The following is a 25761-nucleotide window of genomic DNA, read 5'->3' as shown; positions in this document are numbered from 1 at the left end:
ATTTTATATATAATATATAATATATATATATATATATATATATATATATATATATATATATATAATTATATATATAATTATATATATATATATATATATATATATATATATATATATATATATATATATATATAATTATATATATAATTATATATATATATATATATATATATATATATATATATATATATATATATATATATATAATTATTACTCATCATTCTTTCCTAATTTACAGGTTGAGTACAAGAGTGATTACAACAGCTGTATGAAAGGTCTGGGATGGGTTCCTATTGGTTCCTTAGCAGTTGAGACTGCAAAGGTTGGTGGACGAATACAGAGTGAAAAAAAATATCGTACTCATCCCTCCAAATACACCTTCCACAAGCTAATGGATTCAATGGACTTGGCTTTAGCTGCTGCCAACAACAAAATTATGAACAAGGCAAGTTCTCCTTCTTGCTGCTTTCTTTCTAATTGTAAAATGTTAGTATTTATCAATGTCTAAAAAACATTTTATTTGTTTTAATGCAGCAAGCGTATACTTCTGCATGGGATAAAGATAAACTCAAAATCCATAAAATGCCTGACAGCCCTGATATTGTCCTTGCCAAGGCCAATGCAATTAATATGAGCCAGGTAAGGTTAAAAAAAAAAAATCTTATTAGTTTGCAGTACCTGAGGTTAATTTTGCAAGTTCAATTTTTTAACTACATCTTTCTCAGGATTTTCTCTGATTTCTTTTTATAATTATATATTTTTTCTTTCAGAAACTCTACAAAGCTGGCCTTGAGGAAATGAAAAAGAAGGGTTATGACCTCAAAGCAGATGCTGTTTCAGTCGTGGCTGCCAAAGCTGGCAGGGACATAGCCAGCAATGTACGTTTATCATCTCTTCTCTGGTTTACGTTATAATATTGATAATATGCTTTATATTTGTCCATGTGTATGTCCTTGTTTTTAATAGAGCTCTAATTCTATTACAGTACAAATACAAACTAGCATATGAGAAGGCCAAGGGCCACCATGTTGGCTTCCGAAGTCTTCAGGATGATCCACTGTTGGTGCACTACATGGAACAGGCTAAAATACAAAGTGACAGGAACTACAAGAAGGACTACAACAAGGCAAAACTTAAGTACCATTCCCCTGTAGACATGTGGAGTATTGCACAGGCTAAGCAGGCTTCTAAAGCTCAAACATCCACAGGCTACAAGCAAACTTTCCATCACTACACATTGCTTCCTGATGCCATGCACCTGGAGCTAGCTCGCTCCATGAATTCCAGTTCCAGTGATGTAAGTCCAGTATTTTTCTCATATGAATATGTCTTAGCAGTGTTTGTTTATGCCATAAACAATATTTTGCTAATACATCCAGGTTGAGTACAAGAGTGATTACAACGCATATATGAAAGGTCTTGGATGGGTGCCTATTGGCTCATTAGGAGTGGAAACTGCAAAAATTGGAGGACAGATAATCAGTGAGAAGAAGTACAGAACTCACCCATCTAAATACACCTTCCACAAGGACATGGATTCAATGGACCTGACATTAGCTGCTGCAAACAACCAGATCATGAACAAGGTGATTTATCTACTAAGTTAAATATCCTTTTACACTGTTATTACATCTAGAAATTAAATCTGGTTGGTAACTTATTTTGTCTTATGCTTTTAATTACAGCAAGCATATACAGCTGCATGGAATAAGGACAAGATTAAGATCCACATCATGCCTGACAGCCCAGAGATTCTTCTGGCAAAGGCCAATGCAATAACTCTTAGTCAGGTATATCTAAATCATCAGTTACAGTACTGGTTCTTAATGTCATTCATGTATACTTTTCTTGGTGATCATACCTATCTGAATGTCCATGCAATTTAATTTCAGAAAGCCTACAAAGCTGGAGTAGAAGCTGCAAAGAAGAAGGGATATGACCTCAGAGCAGATGCTATACCTTTGGTTGCAGCCAAAGCTTCAACAACCATTGCCAGTGATGTGTGTATCTAATTTAAAGACTGAATAATTCTCTGATTACTTTTTCCACTATCTGTCAATGCCTGATCTGAGTTGATATTTTACTTTTAACAGTATAAGTATAAACTATCACCAGTGATGTTAGTAACTACATGTTTGCTTTCATGGGCATGTTTAAAATATGCTACAGAATTGAATCTTTAACATTTACACATTGTTCTTTTTGCAGTACAAGTATAAGCTTGCATATCAGAAGGCCAAAGGCCACCATGTTGGCTTCCGTAGTCTTCAGGACGACCCACTGCTGGTGCACTACATGCAAGCGGGTAAAATACAGAGTGAAAGAAACTACAAGAAGGACTATCACAAGTCTAAATTGAAGTTCCACTCTCCTGTGGACATGTGGAGTATTGTACAGGCTAAGCAAGCATCTGCAGCACAAACATATGCTGGATATAAACAACACTTTCCTCGCTACACAGTTCTTCCAGATGCCATGAATCTGGAGTTGGCTCGCAACATGCAGGCAATTGCTAGTGATGTGAGTATAGATTGATTCTTTATAATTAGAAAATGGTGTATTTGATATTAACTTTAGTTATTTGATTAGTAACTTTACATTAATCGTACATCTAAACTGATTGATTGTAAAATAATGAATTTTTATCAATTGTTTGTCTTTTCACAGAATGTGTATAAGAGTGATTACAATAACTACATGAAAGGAGTGGGATGGGTTCCCATTGGCTCACTGGATGTGGAGAAAGCCAAATTGGCTAGCCGGATAGGTAGTGAAAAACTTTATCGTTCACACCCCAGTAAATACAAGTTTACCAAAGATATGTCGTCCATGGACCTGGCTCTCGCTGCTGCCAACAATCAAATTATCAACAAGGTAATTAAGAACCATTTGAATTGTTTTATTAATTACCTGTTTATTGTGTTACGCCATTACATTCATGTAATTGATAAATTAATGAATAATGCGGACATAATACAAAATGTATACGCCTATTGTAGTGAATAACTCAAATATATATTTTACAGAAAAGCTATATGGATGCGTGGGAGAAGGACAAAACATCAATCCATATTATGCCAGATGCAATGGATATTACTCTTGCACGCCAAAATAAAGCCAATTACAGTTTGGTTAGTAATCCCTAACTTATAGCCTTCACATCTTGTTTGTAATGCGAACATATTACTAACTTCTTATCTTCTATTTTTCAGAAATCGTACAAACTTGCCAATGAACTGGCAAAAAAGAAAGGCTATGACATGCGCGGTGATGCTATTTCAATTCGAGCAGCCAAGGCATCCACAACTATTGCTAGTGATGTATGTTTTTCTTTAATAGGATAAAAATATTATTTGTTATCTGTGTGTGACTGGATTAAATACACTGTGTGCAAAAAATTCACGGATTACATTTTTTAACAGTATAAATATAAAACTGGATATCGTAAGCAAGTTGGCCACCACATTGGAGCCCTGAGCATCCAGGATGATCCACTGCTCATGTTGGCTTTGAACTCAGCTAAGATTGCTAGTGATGCTCTGTACAGGAAAGACTTCAATAAGTCCAAGACCAAATTCCAACTTCCAGTGGACATGCTGGCATTTGAACTGGCCAAAAAGAACCAGATCCAAGTCAATGATGCCAACTATAGAACTTATCTACACAACTGGACCTGCCTGCCAGACTCCAATGATGTTGTCCATGCCAGACATGTTTATGAGCTTCAGAGCGATGTAAGTTTTTCATCTGAAATTGTTATTGTGGGTTTTTTTTTTTTTTTTTATGTAACTAACAAAATTTTTAATTGTTTTAATTGCATTTCTTTTCACAGGCTGTATATAAGGCAGATCTAAAATGGCTACAAGGCCTTGGATGGATCCCTATTGGTTCACTTGATGTTGAGAAAGCAAAGAAAGCTGGAGAGGCTTTGAGTGAAAGAAAGTATCGTCAACACCCAAGCAACTTTAAATTCACATGCACAACTGAAGACATGCCAATGGTCTTGGCCAAAGCCAATAATAATATCATGAACAAGGTAATATTTGTTTGAACTGCTTGTTTAATTAAATTATTTTGTTGACAAAGATTAATGTTCTAGTGTCTATTATTTTCTTACAGAAAAATTATGTCCAAGCCTGGGAGAATGATAAGGACAAGATCCACATCATGCCAGATGCAATGGATGTGGTCCTTGCAAAACAGAATAAAGTCAATTACAGTGAGGTCAGTATCTTTATTTTATAAAGCTATTGTCCTTAATATATTCATTCAAATTAAATTACATTTTGGGTTTATATTTATTTACTGATTGATTACAGCAAAGACAATACAATGATTTGCTCATGATATAAATTACAGAAACAATTGTGTCTAAATAAATGTAGTAATTTGATTGTTCTTTTTTTCCAGAAACTATACAAGCTTGCCAATGAACTAGCAAAGAAAAAAGGTTATGATATGCGCAACGATGCTATTTCTATTATTGCTGCTAGAGCCTCCCGGGATATTGCCAGTGATGTAAGTTTTATGAACTACAAAGACATTGTTTATCTTTTGTAAGATGTTTTACATTATACTAAACTACTTTGAATTGTTTATAGTACAAGTACAAAACTGGATATCGTAAGCAAGTTGGCCACCACATTGGAGCCCTGAGCATCCAGGATGATCCACTGCTAATGTTGGCTTTGAACTCAGCTAAGATTGCTAGCGATGCCCTGTACAAGAAAGACTTCAATAAGTCCAAGACCAAATTCCACCTTCCAGTGGACATGCTGGCATTTGAACTGGCCAAGAAGAACCAGATCCAAGTCAATGATACCAACTATAGAACTTATCTACACAACTGGACCTGCCTGCCAGACTCCAATGATGTTGTCCATGCCAGACATGTTTATGAGCTCCAGAGTGATGTAAGTGATTTTAATTCAGTAAAATATATTTACTGATTTCTTTACTCACCTGATTTTAAACAAGTTACATTTCTATTACTCTCACTATTACTTTCACAGTCTGTTTATAAGGCTGATCTAAAATGGCTCAAAGGCCTTGGATGGATCCCAATTGGTTCACTTGATGTTGAGAAAGCAAAGAAAGCTGGAGAGGCTTTGAGTGAAAGAAAGTATCGTCAACACCCAAGCAACTTTAAATTCACAGGCACAACTGAAGACATGCCAATGGCCTTGGCGAAAGCCAATAATAATATCATGAACAAGGTAGCTATAATACTGACATAAAGCATATAATAGAAATTATTTTGTAAATATAGCCATAGCACTGGAAGCTCCTGTCACCAAGTCATATTCCTTGTGTGTGTAAACATACGTGTTAATAAAGCTATTTCTGATTCTGATTCTAAATTTGTGTTTAAATGTTTTCTTTGAAATGGATTCTGTTAGTGGTCATATATTGAAGCTTGGGAGAATGATAAGACCAAGGTCCATGTTATGCCAGATGCAATAGAAGTGCTCCATGCAAAACAAAACAAGCTCAACTACAGTGAAGTAAGTCTTTTAAGGATTATATAACATGTAGCTTCTAGAAACATTCCATCATAAATTGTTTATTTTTTATGCTTATATTATTCCAAAATTATTTACATTTTAATAATATTGTTTATTGCAAATTACCCCTCAGAAACTCTACAAACTTGCCAATGAAGAAGCTAAAAAGAAGGGCTATGATTTACGAAGTGATGCTATTTCTATCAAAGCAGCAAAGGCCAACAGAGATATCATCAGTGATGTAAGTGTATCCTTATCAGAAGTAATTAAAATGCATAAATCTGTATGTATTTGTATCCCAATAAAATTTATTTTTGTGAAAAAGAAAGATTCTTTTTAAATCACAGTTTAAATGTACTGTTTCATTCTTCCATTATTAACCTTTTTGTGTGACAGTACAAGTACAAAACTGGATATCGTAAGCAAGTTGGCCACCACATTGGAGCCCTGAGCATCCAGGATGATCCACTGCTCATGTTGGCTTTGAACTCAGCTAAGATTGCTAGTGATGCTCTGTACAGGAAAGATTTCAACATGTCCAAAACCAAATTCCACCTTCCAGTAGACATGCTGGCATTTGAACTGGCCAAGAAGAACCAGATCCAGGTCAATGATACCAACTATAGGACATATCTACACAACTGGACCTGCCTGCCAGACTCCAATGATGTTGTCCATGCCAGACATGTTTATGAGCTCCAGAGTGATGTAAGTTTTTCATGTTAATTAATTTGTTTATGGGTTTCTTCTATTGTTAACTTTACTAAATTAACTTTCTACTGTCTTCACTGTACAGGCTGTGTATAAAGCAGATCTGAAATGGCTACAAGGCATTGGCTGGATCCCAATTGGTTCACTTGATGTTGAGAAAGCAAAGAAAGCTGCAGAGGCTTTGAATGAAAGGAAGTATCGTCAACACCCAAGCAACTTCAGGCACACATGCACAACTGAGGATATGCCGTTGGTCTTGGCCAAAGCCAATAACGATATCATGAACAAGGTGGTGTTTCGAGAAGCAATTCTGCAGACTTTGGTCATCTTTTGATTGTATATGTTCGTTTATGTTGGATTCTGATGTATATAAATGTTTGAATTTTTACACCACAGAGAAATTACATTGCTGCTTGGGAAAGCGATAAGACCAAAGTTCATATCATGCCAGATACAATGGAGGTGCTGCTTGCAAAACAGAATAAATCTAACTACAGCCTGGTAAGATTTAGAGAAGGGCACATGAAAAGAATAATAATTTCTATATTTTCCCCACTGTTACCTTCTAATTTTATTACTTGATTATCTAGAAACTATACAAACTTGCCAATGAAGAAGCTAAGAAGAAAGGCTATGATATGCGTGGTGATGCTATTTCAATCAAAGCTGCTAAGGCATCCAGAGATATCATCAGTGATGTGAGTTGTCTGTTACAAAAAGCACTTAAATGCACATTATACAATTACATATACAATGATGTAAATGATGATGTAAAATGTAATATCCAAATGATATTTCCCCTGTAGTACAAGTACAAAGCTGGGTATCGTAAGCAAGTTGGCCACCACATTGGAGCACGCTGTGTCCAGGATGACCCACTACTTATGTTGGCTTTGAACTCAGCTAAGATTGCTAGCGAAGCCCTGTACAAGAAAGACTTCAATAAGTCCAAGACCAAATTCCAACTTCCAGTGGACATGCTGGCATTTGAACTGGCCAAGAAGAACCAGATCCAAGTCAATGATACCAACTATAGAACTTATCTACACAACTGGACCTGCCTGCCAGACTCCAATGATGTTGTCCATGCCAGACATGTTTATGAGCTCCAGAGTGATGTAAGTATATTGTACTAGATGTTACTCTTTCAAAAAGTTTTGTGTAAGCACTTAATAACATTTAGCATGGTCATGTCATTTTAAAGACATATTTAGTTTTGTATAATTTAGCAAATTTATATGATTTTGTAAAACTCTGAATCTTAGGTTGCGTATAAGGCTGACCTAAAATGGCTACAAGGAATTGGATGGATTCCTATTGGTTCACTTGATGTTGAAAAAGCAAAGAAAGCTGGAGAGGCTTTGAGTGAAAGAAAGTATCGTCAACACCCAAGCAACTTTAAATTCACAGGCACAACTGAAGACATGCCAATGGTCTTGGCCAAAGCCAATGCTACTACTAATAATAAGGTACATTCATAATTTGCAACGTTTTCATTACTTTTTTTTTAATACATTTAAATCTTTTAAGAACTGGTCAAGTCTTAACAGTGATATTATAAATGTCTTCTGTAGAAGCTTTACACTGAGGCCTGGGACAAAGACAAGACCAGCATTCATATTATGCCTGATGCCATGGATATTTTGCTTGCAAGACAAAATAATGTCAATTATAGCTTGGTAAGACTATTTCTTTTATAATCTGCTTGATATTATGGGTGCGTATCTTGTACTTAACTTTCTCTGTTTATTTGCAATGATTAATGCTCAAATGCAGTTGATATTGCAATAATAATATCAGTTTTTTTACTAACAGAAAAGATACAAACTTGCCAATGAAGAATCCAAGAAGGATGGTTATGACCTCCGTAGTGATGCTGTTGCTATCAGAGCTGCCAAAGCATCAAGAGACATAATCAGTGATGTATGGCCCTCACAGTGTTTTGTGCAGAAAGTGTAGATATTTGATATTATAAAATTGCATCTTCAAAATTTAAATGCTCTTTTCTTCCTGGTGTTTATGACAGTACAAATACAAAACTGGATATCGTAACCAAGTTGGCCATCATATTGGAGCACGCTGTGTCCAGGATGACCCACTGCTAATGCTGGCCATAAACTCTGCTAAGATTGCCAGCGATGCCTTGTACAAGAAAGACTTTAACAAGTCCAAGACGAAATACCACCTTCCAGAGGACATGTTGTCTCTTGAGCTTGCAAAAAAATGCCAGATCCAGGTCAACGATGCCAACTACAGAACTTATCTACACAACTGGACCTGCCTGCCAGACTCCAATGATGTTGTCCAGGCCAGGAAAGTCTATGATCTTCGCAGTGATGTAAATATATTCTTTTTATATTATTATACTTATTTTTTAAATAGATTATTTTTATGGTACCCCTTAGAGTCTGAAAGGTTCTTGTTAAATGAAATTTTTTTCTATAAAGTTTTAGCATTAAAGCTGGCTTTCTCTTTTCTCAGGCTGTATACAAGGCAGATCTTGAGGATCTGAAGGGCATTGGTTGGGTCCCTATTGGTTCATTGGATGTTATGAAAGTAAAGAAAGCAGGAGATATTCTCAATGATCGCCTCTACAGGCAGAAACCAGACATATTCAAATTCACACAAGACATGCAATCTATGCCTATGGTTTTGGCAAAAACAAATGCTGACATTAAGAACCAGGTGATTAAAATAGCTTGATTTTTGTTCATTTAATTTAAAACTCAAAAGTTTTTGCATTGCGTTAAACTTCAAGGTAGCAGTTTGTTTTTTAAATTGCTATAATAGAGATTATATTTGGGTTTATTTACATTAAAGATAAAGGATTAAGTGTTTCATAAATTAGTGGCATTTTCTTGTTTCTTTTTTTTGGTACTTATATGTTTTCTACCATTAAACTACTCGTGCTAAATTTTTCATATAATTTTATTTCAGCGTCAATATATTTCAGCCTGGGAGTCTGATAAGGTCAAGATCCATATTCAGCCAGATACACCAGAAATTCTGCTCTCAAAGGCCAATGCTATTATCAACAGCAGGGTGGGCATCAATTGTTCATTTTTCTTTTTTATTTTAATGCATTACAGTATAATATTTTTATTCTGCATAGCTGTTTATAAAATGTATTGTGTCCAATTAAATAATATTTATCAGTAAATTTTTGTGAAAAAAATAGAAACTTTACAGGCAAGGAGTTGAAGACAGCTTCAGGAAAGGCTATGACCTTAAGTCTGATGCAGTTGCTATCAAAGCTGCCAAAGCATCCAGAGACATCATTAGTGATGTGAGTTTACCAGGTCTATTCATAAAACTATAAAACCATTTATGATTTTACTATTAAAGGTACATTTTAAAGTGACAAAATTATATTTATATAAATTCTTGCATTTTCTTTAGTACAAATACAAAACTGGATATCGTAAGCAAGTTGGACATCATATTGGAGCACGCTGTGTCCAGGATGACCCACTGCTAATGCTGGCCATAAACTCTGCTAAGATTGCCAGCGATGCCTTGTACAAGAAAGACTTTAACAAGTCCAAGACTAAATTTCACCTTCCAGTGGACATGTTGTCTCTTGAACTTGCCAAAAAATGTCAGATCCAGGTCAACGATGCCAACTACAGAACTTACCTACACAACTGGACCTGCCTGCCAGACTCCAATGATGTTGTCCAGGCCAGGAAAGTCTATGATCTTCGTAGTGATGTAAATATATTTCTTTCTTTCTTATTATTATTATTTTTTTTAATTTTATGTTTTTAGGGGGGTGGGGGGGTGGGGGGGGGTAACAAGGTATATTTGTTCAAGTTTTTGTCCTTTATTAAATATGAATAATCAAATCAATTATTATTAATAGAGATTATTTTTCTTCCATTTAAAACCAGACTGTTTACAAAGCTGATATGGAATGGATTAAAGGCACAGGCTGGATTCCTATTGGGTCTCTTGATGTAGAGAAGGTAAAAAAAGCAGGCTCAATCCTGAGTGAAAGGAATTACCGTCAACATCCAAGCAATTTCAAGTTTACTTGCACAACGGACTCTATGCCAATAGCTCTTGCCCAAGCCAATGCTAAGGTCATGGATCAGGTATGTTTTTCCTTGATTATCTTAATTTTACTGTAAAATAGGTAAATAATTATTTACTAATGAGTAACTATATCATGTATTATACCTCTTTATTGCTTTGCAGAGAGCATATGTTGAAGCCTGGAATAAAGAAAAGCTCAACATACACGTCATGCCAGACACTCCAGAGATTGTTCTTAGCAAGCAGAATAAACTCAACAACAGTGCTGTAAGTGCAGTTTCTTTAAAGTGGATCTGATTTTCATGCAAATTGCAGTTCAATGTGTTATTAAGTCTACAGATTGACTGATTGATTGGTTGATTGGTTGGTTGATTGATTGTTTGTTTGTTTGTTTGCTTGATTGATTGATTGATTGATTGATTGATTGATTTACATTAGCTCAACAATGCATTTGGTCATTTTCCAGAAATACTATCGTCAAGCTTATGTTGACAGCCTTCTGAAAGGCTATTACCTGCCAAAAGACGCTGTTGCAGTCAAATCTGCAAAGGCCTCCAGGGACATCATCAGTGATGTAAGTGACCATAGTTAAGCAGATGTACATAATTAATGTAAATAAATATCAAAGTTACGGTGTTGATTCTCATTGTAATATTCTTAACACAGTATAAGTACAAAGCTGGCTATAGACAACAGCAAGGACATCACATTGGAGCTCGCTGTGTCCAAGATGACCCACTTAGCGTGCTGGCCATAAACTCTGCTAAGATTGCTAGTGATGTCCTGTACAAGAAGGACTTTAACAAGTCCAAGACTAAATACCACCTTCCAGCAGATATGTTGTCTCTTGAGCTTGCCAAAAAATGCCAGATCCAGGTCAATGACTTTAACTACAGAACTTATTTGCACAATTGGACCTGCCTGCCAGACTCCAATGATGTTACCCAGGCCAGGAAAGTCTATGATCTGCACAGTGATGTAAGTATATAAACCTCTGAGGAATTCCTGACTGCTTTCTGCAGTTTGTTAGAAGTTTGGCACTATAGAGGTTGACATCTGATCCGGTTTTAATCTTCCTTCCAGGCTGTATATAGGGCCGACCTAGAGTGGATTAAAGGATGTGGATGGTTACCAGAAGGCTCTCTTGATGTAAAAAAAGTACAGAATGCCCAGAAGATTCTCAATGATAAACTATACAAACAGCATCCAAGTACAATTCCATTCACCTGTCCATTGGACTTGCCTTCCATTATCTTGGCCAAACAAAATGCTGATATCCTCAGTGATGTAAGATGATCTTTATCTCATAATACAATATAAAGTAATGTTTCAATGTTTCATACATATATATATATACAGAGTACAGAGTATTGCAACAATATTCACTGTACCATGTTAATATGTTCCACAAATTCAAAATGTAAGCATTAAACAACTCTTGCACAAATCAGTCCTTAATTTTGGTGAAATTCTTTTTTTCTCCAATCACAGAGAAAATATAGAGAGGCATGGGACAAAGACAAAACCACAATCCACATCCAGCCAGATACACCAGCAATTGTTCTATCCAAGGCCAATGCTATCACAGTTAGCGGTGTAAGTGAACTATAGAATTTTAACATTCTTTTCTATTCTTTCCATGCATTCTGTCTTTCCATATACAGTTTAATTTAGTGTTTGATCTCTACTGACTCCTTTTTTTATTAACAGAGATTGTACACCAAGGACTGGGATTCACAGAAGGCAACGGCATACCAGATCAAAGAGGATGCAGTTGCTGTACTGAAGGCCAAAGCTTCTAGAGACATTGCTAGTGATGTAAGGCAAACAGAAAAATGCAATCAAAAATCTAATTTTATATTGATCATAAAATGTATGGCAAACTCACTTTACCTCTTTTTCTTGGACAGTACAAATACAAGACTGGTTACCGTATGCAACTTGGTCACCACATTGGAGCTCGCTGTGTCCAGGATGACCCACTGACTGTGCTGGCCATAAACTCTGCTAAGATTGCTAGTGATGTCCTGTACAAAAAGGACTTCAACAAGTCCAAGACTAAATACCACCTTCCAGCAGATATGTTGTCTCTTGAGCTTGCAAAGAAATGCCAGATCCAGGTCAATGACTTTAACTACAGAACTTACCTGCACAATTGGACCTGCCTGCCAGACTCCAATGATGTTGTCCAGGCCAGGAAAGTCTATGAGCTGCGCAGTGATGTAAGTAGATACCTACTGAGGAACTATAAATGTTTATAGGCCACAAATGCTTAAATAAGCAGTTGATAGCAAGTTGTTTGGCTGTAGCTGACCTGGTTTGATACTTCCTCCTAGGCGGTATATAAGGCAGATCTAGAATGGTTGAAAGGATGTGGATGGAGCCCCCATGAGTCTCTGGAAGTCATCAAGGTGAAAAATGCCCAAAATGTCCTGGCTGAGGTAAGTCCCTAAAAATCTTTTTTCATAGCTATTTGAAAGCTGACAATTAACTAATGTTTAATGTTTTAAAACAGTAAATGTTGATAATAAGTTTTAATTGACAATTTTGTTATATTCAAATTTTTAGAGAGGTTACCGTGTAAAGCTGGATGAGCAGAAGTACACAACTCCCATTGACAGAGTTGACCTTGTTTGTGCAAAGAATGCAGCAAATGTGCTCAATGAGGTGAGAATGACATTTTTACAATTCAAAGATATTAGTCTGGTTCGTACTGTAATTATAAAAAACAATGAATGTAGTTTGAAATGGATTAATAACTGTTTAATTAAGACATATTGCTAAAAGAATTATATAGTCGTTTGCCTGTCGTGACATTTGATATTTTGCGATCCTGTATAAGAATTCACTATATCTGATAATTTATCTTTCAGGCAAGCTATCGTGAGGCCTGGCACAATGATAAGATCAAATACACAATGTTAGACACCCCACTTCTGGCCACAGCGAGGGAGGCTTCCAAGAATGTACATCCAGTAAGAGAGATTTTTCTTTCAAATGCAAATGAATACCATATCTATCCATACATTACCATATCTATAAATATTTATAACATACAATTGATTTATCTTTTACTTATAGCATCTCTACACAAACGACTGGGAGAAGATAAAAGCTAAATCATATTTCATGCCTGGAGATGCTGTTCCTATTAAGCAATGCATAGCCACCACCAAAGTACAGAGCAATGTAAGTAAAGAAGGACCTGCAAGGTACATTTTGAATATAAAATTTTGTATTACTTAATTTTTGCAAAAATTTCTGACTCTTTTTTTGTAGTACAAGTACTTGGAGGGGTATCGTAGGCAACTTGGCCACCATATTGGCGCTCGCTGTGTCCAGGATGACCCACTGATCATGCTGGCAATAAACTCTGCTAAGATTGCTAGTGAGGCATTGTACAAGAAGGATTTCGAAAAATCCAAGACCAAATATTGCCTCCCCGTAGATATGCTGGCCTTTGAATTAGCCAAGAAGTGCCAGATCCAAGTCACTGACGATAACTACAGAACTTACCTGCACAACTGGACCTGCCTGCCTGATCAGAATGATGTTATTCAGGCTCGCAAAGCCTATGATCTTGCCAGTGATGTAAGTGTTACACTCTAAAAAAAAAAAAAAAAAAAAAAAATTCCATAAGCCTGTAAATATTGGTACTGAGGATACCCTGGTGGCCACCAAAATTACCTTTAAATATATGACTCCTTTTTCAGAATGTCTACAAGGCAGATATGGAATGGATCCGTGGCTGTGGGTGGGTGGCAGCAGACTCTGTTGATCATGTCAAAGTCAGAAAAGCTCAGCAGATCCTTAACGATGTAAGTCAAAAGGGTTTTTGAAATTGTCATGCGCCATGTATATAGAAACATAAAGATATCAAGCAATGCCTGGTTTTTTTTTGTTTTTTCCCAAACAGAGAGTATACAAGAAAGATGCGAAGGACAACTTTGCCAAGTTCACAAATATTGTGGATCGACCTGAAGTTATCTTGGCCAAGATTAATGCCTTCAATCTCAGTGATGTAAGAGATAATCATTCATCATTATAATCTACTATTTGCTGTTTGTCAAGATAAATTTAAATTTGTGGATTAATTGAAAATGAATGTTGATTTTAATTTACTTGGTTCAGTAAACTTCCTAAAAATGGTAATAAATTGCTTATTAAATAATTATTATATGAATTGCTTTCTGTTTTTTATTTTCATTCAACCTGAATTATTTCTCATACTGCTTAAGTAAATATTATTTTTAAAATTTGAGATTTTTAAGTTTGTAATTTCTTAGACATTTTTAAATCTGTTTTTTAATCTATGTTATTGTTATTTAGCTGAAATACAAAGAATCGTTCAACCTGGAGAAGGGCCACTACATTGGAGCTGAAGATACACCACAACTGGCACACTCCAGAGATGTTGCAAAGAACATCAGTGAGGTAATTAACTCCTGGTGGTTCACGCTCATAACTAAAGATAGACGTGTGCTTGGAAGTTTCTGTTGTGATAATCTACCTATGATTATATTTAATACAGAAACTGTACAGGCTTGGCTGGGATGAAGCTAAAGCCACCGGATATCAACTGAACCACGAGTACTTGCCACTTGTATCAGCTAAGAAAAACAGAAATGTTGTCAGTGATGTAAGTGTCCGTTCAGTTTGTGTGATTTATTCATAATTTATTTTAATCCAGCATTAATAAAGTCATGTGTATGCATTTGTTAATTAATTGCATTTAAACTTTGCAGATTCAGTACCACGAAGCCCATGAGAAAGCCAAGGGTCATTACATGGCCAACACTCTGGTTGACTTCCCTGAGGTGGTCCACTCTGGTAAAATAGAAAAGATGAAACATTTGGTAAGTTTACCCCTCATCAGGTAGTGCATGTACTTACATCACATTTTAGATTTTTAGATCATATGTAATCTTAAAATGCTTGAGAGATTATCATGTTTCGTATGCTATGTATTATAACATGATCTTCCTGTGCTTTTCTACAGAGAAACTATCATAAGGATTATCATATGTCCAAGACCAAGCTCCACATTCCACATGACATGATAAGCCATGTGGTAGCCAAAAAATGCCAAAACATCTTAAGTGATGTTCAGTACCGCACCTATCTACACCAGTGGACGTGCCATCCAGAACAGAATGATGCTATCCATGCCCGCAAGGCCAACGAGATCCTAAGTGATGTGGGTTATCAAGGAAGCTTAGCCAAATCAGACATGCATTAAACTGTTTCTGTTTCAGCAGTGAAATTGGGGTGATTAAATTTTTTCTCTTTAGGTGTTCTATAAAGATGACCTGAACTGGATGAAGGGTGTTGGCTGCTATGTCTGGGACACACCGGAAATTGTGCGCGCCAAAAAGTCTTATGAGCTTCAGAGTGATGTGAGTAGACCTTAAAATATTCTGTGATGTATTGTTCTTGTTAATATTTGCTCATTCAAACCTATTGCAATTGTTTTAAACAGATGAAGTACAAGGCAGATGCCAAGAAAGAGTTCAGTAACTACTCTATTGTGACAGACACTCCTGTGTATGTGACTGCTATACTGGGCCACACCTGGGCCAGTGAGGTATTTCAGTCAATTACTTCATCCTTTTTTTTTGTAATAAACATTGTGTTCTGGTTGTTTTTTATTTGCACATTTAAATGCTAATATGCTGTATTATCTGTATTTCACTCACAGCTGAACTATAGAGAGGCCTACCACAAAGAGAAGCACCTGTACACTACTGTGTTGGATACTTATGATTATGCAAGGTGCTTCAACTTGAAACAACTTTACAGCTCTGTAAGTCTGAAGTAAACAGATGTTAAAATGCTTTATATTCAATTTATGCTATTAGACTTAGTATCTGTAAAACACTGTCTTTTCATCCACAGAAAACCTATTCTGCCATTTGGGATAGATTAAAAGCCAAAAGCTATAGCATTCCTCATGACTCTAATGCTTTGGTCCATGCCAAACAACAAAAGGTCCTCCAGAGCAAAGTGAGTAGATTTCTACACTGCTTCACCACCTTTAAAAAAATGCTGTGGAAATACGTATTGAATATATTGTGTTTTTTTTTCTGTACAGGTGAAATACAGAGAAGATTATGAGAAGTTTAAAGCCCTATACAGCTTGCCTAAGTGTCTGGAGGACGACCCAGCCACTGCCAGATGTATCAAAGCTGGAAAACTCAATCTTGATGTATGTGATAAATTTTAAATATAATCTAGTAGGGTTTTTTTTTATATCATAGCATTTATATAATTAAGTTCTAATACTTATTTTTTTTGTATGTTCTTCCACAGCGCTTGTACAGGGAAAACTGGGAAAAGACAAAAGCCAAAATCCATGTGCCTGCTGATATGCTTGATGTAGTGGCTGCCCGCAACACCCAGAAAATGGTCAGTGGAGTGGACTACCGTAAATACCTGCATCAGTGGATCTGCTTGCCTGACATGCAGGTCTATGTACATGCCCGCAAAGTCAACGAGCAGCTGAGTGATGTGAGTAAATGCACTTTATATAAAATATTTTCCAGCTTTTTGTTTTGTCATATAGCATCGGAGGATGTGATTCAGTAAATTTATACAGTATAATTTAATGATAGAATTGAGTGTACTGCTATCATTCTGGTTTACACAAGGATTACAAATACCTCCTGGGATGTTATTGACCTCAAACCTGAAAATTTACAAACCAGTAAAGTAACTTCCATTTTAAATAACTGCTGATTGAAATCAAAGCAGTTTTTGCATAACATTGCACGTGTCTTTGTTATTGTTTTTCTGGCAGATCTTTTACAAAGATGATCTGAGCTGGATAAAAGGTGTTGGATGTTACGCATGGGATACTCCTGAAATTCTGCGGTGCAAGCAGTCCATGAAGCTTCAGAGTGAGGTAAGAATACAATTACTCACTATATCATGGCTCACATGCTTCTGTACACATTTATTAAAACTTTTCTATTTGCCTGTTTCAGAACCTATACAGAGCTAAAGGAATTGAACAATTCAAGAACTTCTCTGTGGTAACAGAGACCCCAGTGTATGAGACATGCAAGCAGAGCGCTCAAAACCTGAGTGATGTAAGGTTTTTAAAAATGCAACTAAAATATCAATAGTGAATATCCTGTTTATTTTAAACAGACCTTTAACTTGACTCAATCTTTTAATGAGGTAAAGACCCTTAACTACTATCTTTTGCATTATTAGCTCAACTATCGTCATGACTATGTTACCAATGTGAAAGGAACAAACACTGCTCCTGCCAAGACTGTGGAGACTGAAAGGGCTCGTTTGGCCAACTACATCCAGAGTGATGTAAGATTTTTTTGTAGATTCCTTTTTTAACTGTTTCTATTCACCAGTTGTTAATAATCCTGGTTGCATGTTTATTTGTTGTGCAAAATCTGTATTTTTTTCATGTTTATCTTCTGTCTAGATCATCTACAAAGAAGCAAACAAGAGTTTTATGCCCACTGGCTACTCTCTTCCCTTTGACACTCCACTTGCCCTGCAAGCCAAAACCAACAACATTACTACCAGCAATGTAAGAAGGAACCACACCAAACTCCATAACTAAGGTATTTTCAGCTGATATTACCAGTATGTCTTGCAAACCGGCCCTCTGTTTGTATCCTGAAGGTGAAATACAAGGAAGCTTATGAACTCACAAAAGCCAAGGATTACCAACTGGATCCAAATGGTGTCAACTTTGTCACAATAAGAAAGGCCAACCAGGTCATGAATGAAGTAAGGCAAACTTTCAGCATCTACAGTAAGACACTAACTATATGAGCATAAGTAACACAGTATAATATTTTATCTGTATATTCTTCTTTTAGCGACTATACCGTGCCCAGTATGAGAGGGAAAAGGACAAGATTCACTCTGTGTATGACACTCCTGAGATCAAACAGGTTAAGGCCACCCAGGAAGCCATCAGTGATGTGAGTAAAGCATGGCTGTTTTGTTCATTCAGCATTTTATTGCATTAATTCTATTCTAAAAGTTAAAGAGCAGCCATTTAAATAAACTAAAAGCAATACATGAATCGCTTCTGTCAAAGTTTCTAATTTCACATACTCATGCTGATTCTCAACAGGTTTGTTATAAAGAAAAGTACTACAGCAGCAGAGGAACCCTATTGCCAATGCCAATTACACCAGAGCTGCTGCACTGCGCTCATGTCAATATGATCAACAGTGATGTATGCATTTTTTATCCTCTTCAGACCTACATGACATTTTGGATTCATATTTAGTATTTTATTTAATAGCATCAGATTCATATAAAAAAAAGTGATGTCCTTAAATCAGGGAATTATTCTGCAATAAATGATTGAAATTTTTTTTTTTATTAATCTTTCATGCATCACATGATCTACTGTAGCATATAATAATGTATTTTTGTGTTAACTGTGTATGCCTGTATTCCTTAAAGCTGAAATACAAAGAGGATCTTCACTGGCTGAGAGGCATTGGTTGCTTTGTGTTTGATTCTCCTGAGATGGTTCGCATCCGTTCAATCAACAAATTCAGGGTAACTATTAATTTAGAAATTGATTAATCTTCTTTTCTACAATGCTTGCACTATGAAACTGGTTCATTGCGATATTTTGTGTTTAATGATATTTTACTTTCACCCCCAAGACTTCCTATGATGTTGACGCCAAGAAGAACTTTTCCAACTTCTCTGTGGTTCTAGACACACCAGAGTACAAGCGTGTGACTGAACTAAAGACACACATTAGTGATGTGAGTATGAGTTCATAACACTTTAGATATCTTTTAATATATCTTGCAACAGACTAACCTTCAAAGCAATGTTTTCACCTTTTATCTTTAGTTGGTGTACAGAGCTGCTGGAAATGTGCAGAAGACTCAGTGCAGCACTACTGGTGATGCTCTTGAGTTCAAAAGAGCCAAGTTGGCCCAGAACCTTAGCAATAAGGTGAAGTATCTATTATATTTTATGAAGACATGGCAGCTTTCAGAGATTTTGAGTTTATTGTTCTTGTGAGAAACTGTATCAGTGAAGAGTTTTAATATTGTCTTAATTATAGTGGATGTACACTGATTTGGCCTCCAAAGAACGAGCCTTCTACACTCCAGAGCTTCATACCCCTATCCTGGATCATGCCAGATCTATGAAAGTGGTGTACAGTGAGGTAAGGTTCCTGGTGGAATAGTTTTAACCGTGTATGTATATACACACATACGTATATACGCATAAAAAATATACATACATTTCATTTATATTATCATGCACCTTCTTTACCTCTAGAACAAGTACAAAGAACAGTATGAGAAGATGAAGCATAAGTACACTCCTATCCATGACACACCCATCCTAATCCGTGCCAAAAAGGCTTACCTTAATTCCAGTGATGTAAGTATTTCTTGATTTCTATTACAGTTTTATAGTCTGTTCTTGCTTCTGTAGAACTGATGTCTGTTTCTCCTTCTAGCTTCGCTATAAAGAGACTTTTGAGTTAGCTAAAGGACACTACCACACCACTAAGGATGCGCTGGACATTAAATGTGCTAAACGTGTCAGAGATGACATTAGCGAGGTTTGTAAAAAATAAATAAATAAATAAAACATTTCTCTCATATTTTAAATGCTATAAACTTTGGTTTGGCGATCTTTCAGTGTTTTTGACTCTTTTCCACAGGTTATATACAGGGAGAAATACATCAGCTCTCTGGGCACATGGAAGTCTATCCCGGATCGTCCTGAATTCTTCCACAGCAAGATTGCGCAAGATTGCATCAGTGATGTGAGTGCAAGTTAAATTTTATATATTATGAGAAATGCCATTGAAAGGACCTTTGAACATGCTGTTTTCTTTCTTTAAATGACAGGTTAAATACAAAGAGGATCTGGACTGGCTGAAAGGCATTGGCTGCTACGTTTGGGACACACCTTTATTAAAGCAAGCTGAGAATAACAAAGCACTGTACAGTGAGGTAAAACACTTAGACTGAAATTTTGTTTGTTTTCCTTATATGTTTTTTCTATTACAGATAATGTCAAGAAATATGTACACTGAAATGCTTAATCAGACGCTCAGGTTAATTATTTATATCCAAACATTTTAACATAAAAAAAAATTCACATCACATAAACAGCACAATCATCTTTAATTAAATCAATATACCTAAAATAGAATAAATAGATTACAATATACAGAATAATTAAGTGGAAAATTGAATTCAAGGAAACATCATCCAAAATATATTGTATTACAAAAAGCATGACATACAATATATAGGCTTACGCAGTATTGCTATTGATTATACTTTTTTTTTTACATGCCCTTATTTTGCTAACAGAGACTGTACAAAGCATCATATGAGAAGAACAAAGGCAACTTTAGGTACACGAGTGACACACCTTTCTTCGCAGCGGCAAAAAATGCTTCTGCCCTCTCCAATAATGTAAGTTTTTTTAAATAATGTATTAATTAAATAAAATAATAGCAACACTGAATGATTATTAAAAGTTAGAAATTACATGATTATTGTATATAAATGCTTAACATGGTTTCTTTCTCTGCATCTAAAGTGGAAACAGGTGTAAAGGTAAATTTCAGGACAAATATATTGCTGATGCCTTTTTTCCTGAAACAGTGTGCTATTCTATTTACATGCCATTGTAAAATCTTCTTTCCCATGGATGAATATAAAGCATCTATCTCCTGGTTGAATGTTAAACTGGAGGCAGCAGTTTTTTTATTCTCCCTCTAATGTTCTGAGCAGAGATCCTACCGTGCAGCCTATGAGAAGACTAAGGATAAGTACACCATAGTTGTAGATGACCCTAGAAACCTCTTGGCTAAAGAGGTCAACAAGATGAGCCAGGTAAAGCCCTCCAGCTCCAGATTGTTCGACCACAGGTTGCGAGCATGAGGTCGTCTCAGATCTGCTGGATGATGCATAGGTTTCTGCTACTGTGCCTCACAAATGACCCTCAGTGGGTTCTTTGAGTGTGTGCAATCTGTACACTCCAGACAGTACATTTGCTGATTAATTCTTTAATACTACTATACATAGTGCCAGTAATACAACTGGCACCTATCTGGACCTGACAGGTTGATATAAGAGCAAACCACTCTCTGGATTGTGAGATCCCCTTGTGCATTCTCCTTTTACCCTGTTGCATGACCTGTGTGTGTATGTGTGTATGTCTTCTCTGTAAACAGTACAAGTACAAAATCAGAGCCAAAGAGCTGCTCAAGAGCGGCTGCAATGAGCTGCTTCGTCCTGACCTTTTGAACGCCATGTACAACACTAGCATGTGGAGCAAGGTAACCATCTGCCTGCAGGCAGTGCCGCAGGCCCCTGGAAACTTAATACCTCCATTCTCCATCCATCCTAATTCTTTTTGGTCAAATGATTTACCATAATTACTTTATGCTTTATCAACCACAGCTTAAATAACGTACCTACTGAACCCTGATATGGTGCATTAAGCAGTGTGGAAAGTGTGAGATGATTCATATGCATATTCATTCTATCCAGCCTGTGCATTGCATTAAGTCCATCATTTAGCGATTCATATAGGAAATTAATTAAACTCTATTGACTCTACTGAGTACTTTGTAGTTAAAAACTGTGATGTGCAATATTAAAGGCTGATTAACCTTATAATAGCAGAACAAATACGAGACCAGGGAAAACTGGCAACATATACATCATTGCCTGCATTTTCATGAATGTTCATTTTGTCTAATGTTTGTGTTTAAGTTTAATGTTATATATTCCTTAATAATGGAAAACAGTTGCTTGCTTTTTGCTGTGTTCTAATAATATTTTACTTGCCAAACCACAGCTTGTGTCAGTTTACAAGATATCAGCTCTAGTTTTGGGCATAGTAAAAATACATAACAGATCCACTAATACTTCCACTAATATACCTGGCAATTCCATCACACCTTTGTGCTAAACATCTCATTATATTTATCAAATAAATTTTTAACATACTGTTTATGACCATTTCCAGTCTCTGACATTTGTGATTTTTTTCTAATTTCTTAGTGGAAGTACAGGTCACAATATGAGCGTCTCAAGTCAAAGTTCACATCAGTTCTGGAGACCCCAGAGCACCAGGTCCACAAGCGTAGCAAACAGATCAGCGATGTAAGGCCTCACCATTCTTTGCTCAACTATTTTATGTTATACATTTCTTTATGATGTTTCTGTATAGTCTGTTCGATCTGCTGCTTCCTACAATCTATAATATTTTGATAATTTTTCTTACCAGATTATTTACAAGATGGAGTACAATAAGAATAAGGCTAAAGGCTACACACTTGGCCATGACACTCCTCTAAATTTGCACATGAAGAAGGTCAAAGAAATGACCAGCAATGTAAGTCTTGAATTTTTTTTGTTGAACAATCTGTTAATCCACATAATCACTTTTTATTTTGCATGACACTCACATTGTTGTTTTATTCACAGCTAAAATATAAGGAAATATATGAGAAAAACAAAGCTCAGATCAACATGGCTCCTGATTCTTTTGACATCCGGGCTGCCAAGGAGGCCTACCAGAACATCAGTAATGTAAGTTCTCACTCTTAGCACATTTCTGGAATCATCTCTTATTATATAGAGATATAGGAAGGTCTTTAAACATTTGTGTGGCTCTCTACTTTAGCTTGACTACAAAAAGAAGTATGAGGCAACCAAGAATAAGTGGATTTGGACTGTGGACCGACCTGACTTTATCCATGCTGCCAAAATCAACTACCAGCAGAGTGATGTAAGTGCTGATTGACCTACACTACAATCTTTTATCATTGGTTTCACATAAAATAAAGAGACTGAATGAAATATTCTTCTTTATAGGTTGAATATAAGTACGACAAGGAGATGCTGAAAGGTTGCGTTATGCCTGTTACTGACGATAAGTACACAATTCTGGCCAAGCAGAACACTGAGCTGTCCAGTGACGTGCGTGCGAGATCATTTATATGGTAACTTGTAAATGTAACAAATTAGCTTTTTCATACTATATTAAATCTTTGTGGTTTTGCAACAGATCAAATACAAGCAAAAGTATCAAGAGGCCAGAGGACACTACCATGCTGTTCATGATACTCCTCAGATCCTCCATGCAAAATCAGTGTCTGGTCTGGTTTCTGAGGTAGTAAAAGGAATTTTGTGTAGATGCATACATGAAATTTATATTTATAAAAAAGGATTAATATTAAGTTATAAACAAGGGGAACATAGCTGATTAATTTAAACTAAAGATGTAAGCATTCCTTTGCAGAGCAAATACAAGCTGGACAGCAAGAAGGCTCGCCAGTCTGGCTCTTTCACCACCCTGCCTGAGACCCGTGACACACTTCACAGCAAAACAGTGGGCAAAATGACAAGTTCCGTAAGTGCTATTCTTAAGTGTTCTTAATTCTACAAATTGATTAGGATTTAAAAGACTTTAAAGTTAATTAAATCATGCCACAGAAACTGTACAAGGCGAAGTTCGAGAAGGCGAGAGGAAAGTCTGAGTATAACAATATGACTGTACCTCCCGATGTGAAACATGCCATGGATGTGGCCAAGAACCAGAGCAATGTAAGTCTGTTTGTCATGAAAAAATTAAACAGTAAGTCTTTCTTTTTCACCCAATGAGCTAAAGAATTTAATCTTGCACTGTATAGTATTCTTCAGTTTTTGATTTTTTGCTAAGGCAATTAAGTTTTAAAACCTGAAGTGAGAATGGGTTTTCATTTGGAAAAGATTTCCACAGTAATCCATTAGTCATCCTTTTGCAGAACCATTTTTCTTAGAGTGTAATATTTCTAGTTGTAATTTAATATGTATGTCGTAGGTTTACCTTTGGTCTCTATCTTTGGCAGATCAACTATAAACAAGAAGCTAAAGCCAAGTTGCATTATACATCTGTTGCTGATCGCCCTGACATCCTGAAGGCTACCCAGGCTGCCAAGCTCATTAGTGAGGTAATTTCTACTATGTGTTTTAGACTATCTTGAGTTAATCATGCAAAACACTTTTTGGTTGTAAAAAGAACGATGTCTGGCATGTGCTATAATCCTAAAAATGTCTCCAAACTAATCTGAGAGGTTCTATCAGATAAGTGATGTCTTTAAAGTGACACAACCATTTAGTCACATTCAGACAGTTAGTAACTAATAATTTCTAATATTTATAAGTACTTGCTACAAACCAGGAATAAGTCTAAGTCATGCTTCCTCTGAGACACCTGGTTTTGTTGTGGCAACATAACACATTTGGAGGAAATGCCTATTAGCCCTCCTCCACACACACGTTCTCACAGTTGCCGATGATTGGCTAGTGATGCTGTGATATGACATTTCTCCTAACCAGAGAACACAGTTAATTTGGACCTTTTAGCTTCAGGCCACAGATGTCTGTTACATTGTCAGGGTTTAAGTTTGCAATTTCCAAATAACAAAGTGAACCTTTTTTATGCTCCATGACTAAAGAGTCATGACAGCTACTTTTCAAGGAATCAAATATTTTGCTCTGTTTATAGGTGGGCTACCGTGACAAGGCTCGTCAGGAGGCCAGCCGTGGAGGATCACTGGTCAATCGTCCTGATATCAACTTGGCCACTGAAGTGTCCAAGCTTACCAGTCTGGTAATTTAACTTGCCGCTACTTTCAGCCATTATAATATCCTAATTCATCTTCTGCTTTTTCTATGTGCTGTACCATAACAACTTCCTTGTTCCAAGTTATGTTATGTGAAATATATTTTTATTGTTCTAGTAATAGTTGTGGTTCTAGTATTAAATGCTTATTTTGCGCTTTTCTTACTAGCCAGCATTAATAGCAATGTCTAATGCTGTCTATGTGACCATTGACTGTCCTGTGACCATGGCTCTGGTTACCTTTAGATACATTTAACTTGTACACTTAACCGTGCCACCATCCTCATTCCAGTAACATAATCATCCTCATGTTGTTCCGTTTCTACATATCCCATCTTTTTACTGTCCATTTTTGTCCTGTCATTCTCATAATTGTCACCCTACCATCTCACTGCGCTTTGTAGGTGGAGGCCAAGCCTTCGCTCCATGGAGCTGCCTCCTATGATACTCCCCAGATGCGGCATATTAAGAAAATGAGTGCTCTGACTAGTGATGTAAGGACTGACCTTAAACCGCAGGGTGCAAACGACCTTTGTGTTATGCCTCTCTCGTTCTCTGTCCTGTCTCTTTGACTGAATCTTTCATGACACTCACTGTTATTTTTTTAAGGACGTGAAATGTAAAGCACTTCTTACCAACAAACCTCATCCACACAGTTTTGTTTCCATTTCTCGCTCACTCACTCAGATCACTCTTTTATGTTTGTCATGTAAGCTTTTGCCTTGTTGCCACGCATAAAGTAGTTCATCAGCATTGCATTATTATTTTCCAGTAAAGTGTAAAATAGATTACTTCATTATAAGAATGTTTCCTGTTTCATGTTGTGGCATCCCTTACAAAATGAGGACTGTGCAGATCC

The 25761-nt window shown here is 36.3% G+C and overlaps 1 protein-coding gene across 50 annotated transcripts in view; it reads left to right on the top strand.

Moving 5' to 3' along the window:
• neb (nebulin) overlaps positions 1-25761 on the top strand; it is a 56285-nt gene that overhangs the window by 16822 nt on the left and 13702 nt on the right. For 20 of the 50 annotated variants that reach the window (XM_083536627.1, XM_083536618.1, XM_083536611.1 and 17 more), the window contains 85 exons: positions 239-449; positions 539-639; positions 771-878; positions 986-1297; positions 1380-1586; positions 1686-1790; positions 1893-2000; positions 2209-2520; positions 2668-2874; positions 3027-3131; positions 3213-3320; positions 3423-3734; positions 3833-4036; positions 4120-4224; positions 4411-4518; positions 4602-4913; positions 5013-5216; positions 5400-5504; positions 5638-5745; positions 5901-6212; positions 6301-6504; positions 6612-6716; positions 6806-6913; positions 7022-7333; positions 7481-7684; positions 7790-7894; positions 8031-8138; positions 8242-8553; positions 8697-8900; positions 9153-9257; positions 9394-9501; positions 9615-9926; positions 10106-10309; positions 10413-10517; positions 10717-10824; positions 10917-11228; positions 11334-11537; positions 11742-11846; positions 11961-12068; positions 12161-12472; positions 12587-12691; positions 12819-12917; positions 13124-13225; positions 13332-13439; positions 13530-13841; positions 13964-14068; positions 14167-14271; positions 14580-14684; positions 14782-14889; positions 14996-15106; positions 15250-15447; positions 15542-15646; positions 15730-15834; positions 15949-16053; positions 16146-16253; positions 16342-16455; positions 16560-16757; positions 17047-17151; positions 17234-17338; positions 17466-17573; positions 17695-17802; positions 17898-18005; positions 18098-18202; positions 18358-18462; positions 18696-18794; positions 18905-19009; positions 19101-19205; positions 19318-19422; positions 19539-19643; positions 19723-19827; positions 19930-20034; positions 20120-20224; positions 20591-20695; positions 21460-21564; positions 22295-22396; positions 22521-22628; positions 22721-22825; positions 22920-23024; positions 23111-23215; positions 23304-23408; positions 23538-23648; positions 23732-23842; positions 24127-24228; positions 24786-24890; positions 25307-25396. In XM_083536627.1, the coding sequence (XP_083392753.1) occupies positions 239-449; positions 539-639; positions 771-878; positions 986-1297; positions 1380-1586; positions 1686-1790; positions 1893-2000; positions 2209-2520; positions 2668-2874; positions 3027-3131; positions 3213-3320; positions 3423-3734; positions 3833-4036; positions 4120-4224; positions 4411-4518; positions 4602-4913; positions 5013-5216; positions 5400-5504; positions 5638-5745; positions 5901-6212; positions 6301-6504; positions 6612-6716; positions 6806-6913; positions 7022-7333; positions 7481-7684; positions 7790-7894; positions 8031-8138; positions 8242-8553; positions 8697-8900; positions 9153-9257; positions 9394-9501; positions 9615-9926; positions 10106-10309; positions 10413-10517; positions 10717-10824; positions 10917-11228; positions 11334-11537; positions 11742-11846; positions 11961-12068; positions 12161-12472; positions 12587-12691; positions 12819-12917; positions 13124-13225; positions 13332-13439; positions 13530-13841; positions 13964-14068; positions 14167-14271; positions 14580-14684; positions 14782-14889; positions 14996-15106; positions 15250-15447; positions 15542-15646; positions 15730-15834; positions 15949-16053; positions 16146-16253; positions 16342-16455; positions 16560-16757; positions 17047-17151; positions 17234-17338; positions 17466-17573; positions 17695-17802; positions 17898-18005; positions 18098-18202; positions 18358-18462; positions 18696-18794; positions 18905-19009; positions 19101-19205; positions 19318-19422; positions 19539-19643; positions 19723-19827; positions 19930-20034; positions 20120-20224; positions 20591-20695; positions 21460-21564; positions 22295-22396; positions 22521-22628; positions 22721-22825; positions 22920-23024; positions 23111-23215; positions 23304-23408; positions 23538-23648; positions 23732-23842; positions 24127-24228; positions 24786-24890; positions 25307-25396 (12429 nt within the window). Of the gene's footprint in view, positions 1-238; positions 450-534; positions 640-770; positions 879-985; positions 1298-1379; positions 1587-1685; positions 1791-1892; positions 2001-2208; positions 2521-2667; positions 2875-3026; positions 3132-3212; positions 3321-3422; positions 3735-3832; positions 4037-4119; positions 4225-4410; positions 4519-4601; positions 4914-5012; positions 5217-5399; positions 5505-5637; positions 5746-5900; positions 6213-6300; positions 6505-6611; positions 6717-6805; positions 6914-7021; positions 7334-7480; positions 7685-7789; positions 7895-8030; positions 8139-8241; positions 8554-8696; positions 8901-9152; positions 9258-9393; positions 9502-9614; positions 9927-10105; positions 10310-10412; positions 10518-10716; positions 10825-10916; positions 11229-11333; positions 11538-11741; positions 11847-11960; positions 12069-12160; positions 12473-12586; positions 12692-12818; positions 12918-13123; positions 13226-13331; positions 13440-13529; positions 13842-13963; positions 14069-14166; positions 14272-14579; positions 14685-14781; positions 14890-14995; positions 15107-15249; positions 15448-15541; positions 15647-15729; positions 15835-15948; positions 16054-16145; positions 16254-16341; positions 16456-16559; positions 16758-17046; positions 17152-17233; positions 17339-17465; positions 17574-17694; positions 17803-17897; positions 18006-18097; positions 18203-18357; positions 18463-18695; positions 18795-18904; positions 19010-19100; positions 19206-19317; positions 19423-19538; positions 19644-19722; positions 19828-19929; positions 20035-20119; positions 20225-20590; positions 20696-21016; positions 21119-21459; positions 21565-22294; positions 22397-22520; positions 22629-22720; positions 22826-22919; positions 23025-23110; positions 23216-23303; positions 23409-23537; positions 23649-23731; positions 23843-24126; positions 24229-24785; positions 24891-25306; positions 25397-25761 lie in introns of all 50 variants that reach the window. The other 30 variants (XM_083536619.1, XM_083536615.1, XM_083536595.1 and 27 more) reach the window with 10 other exon arrangements.

The sequence above is a fragment of the Silurus aristotelis genome (assembly GCF_946808225.1).
Source record: "Silurus aristotelis genome assembly, chromosome: 3".
Lineage (NCBI taxonomy): Eukaryota > Metazoa > Chordata > Actinopteri > Siluriformes > Siluridae > Silurus > Silurus aristotelis.
This window is presented reverse-complemented; position numbering and strand designations above follow the sequence as displayed.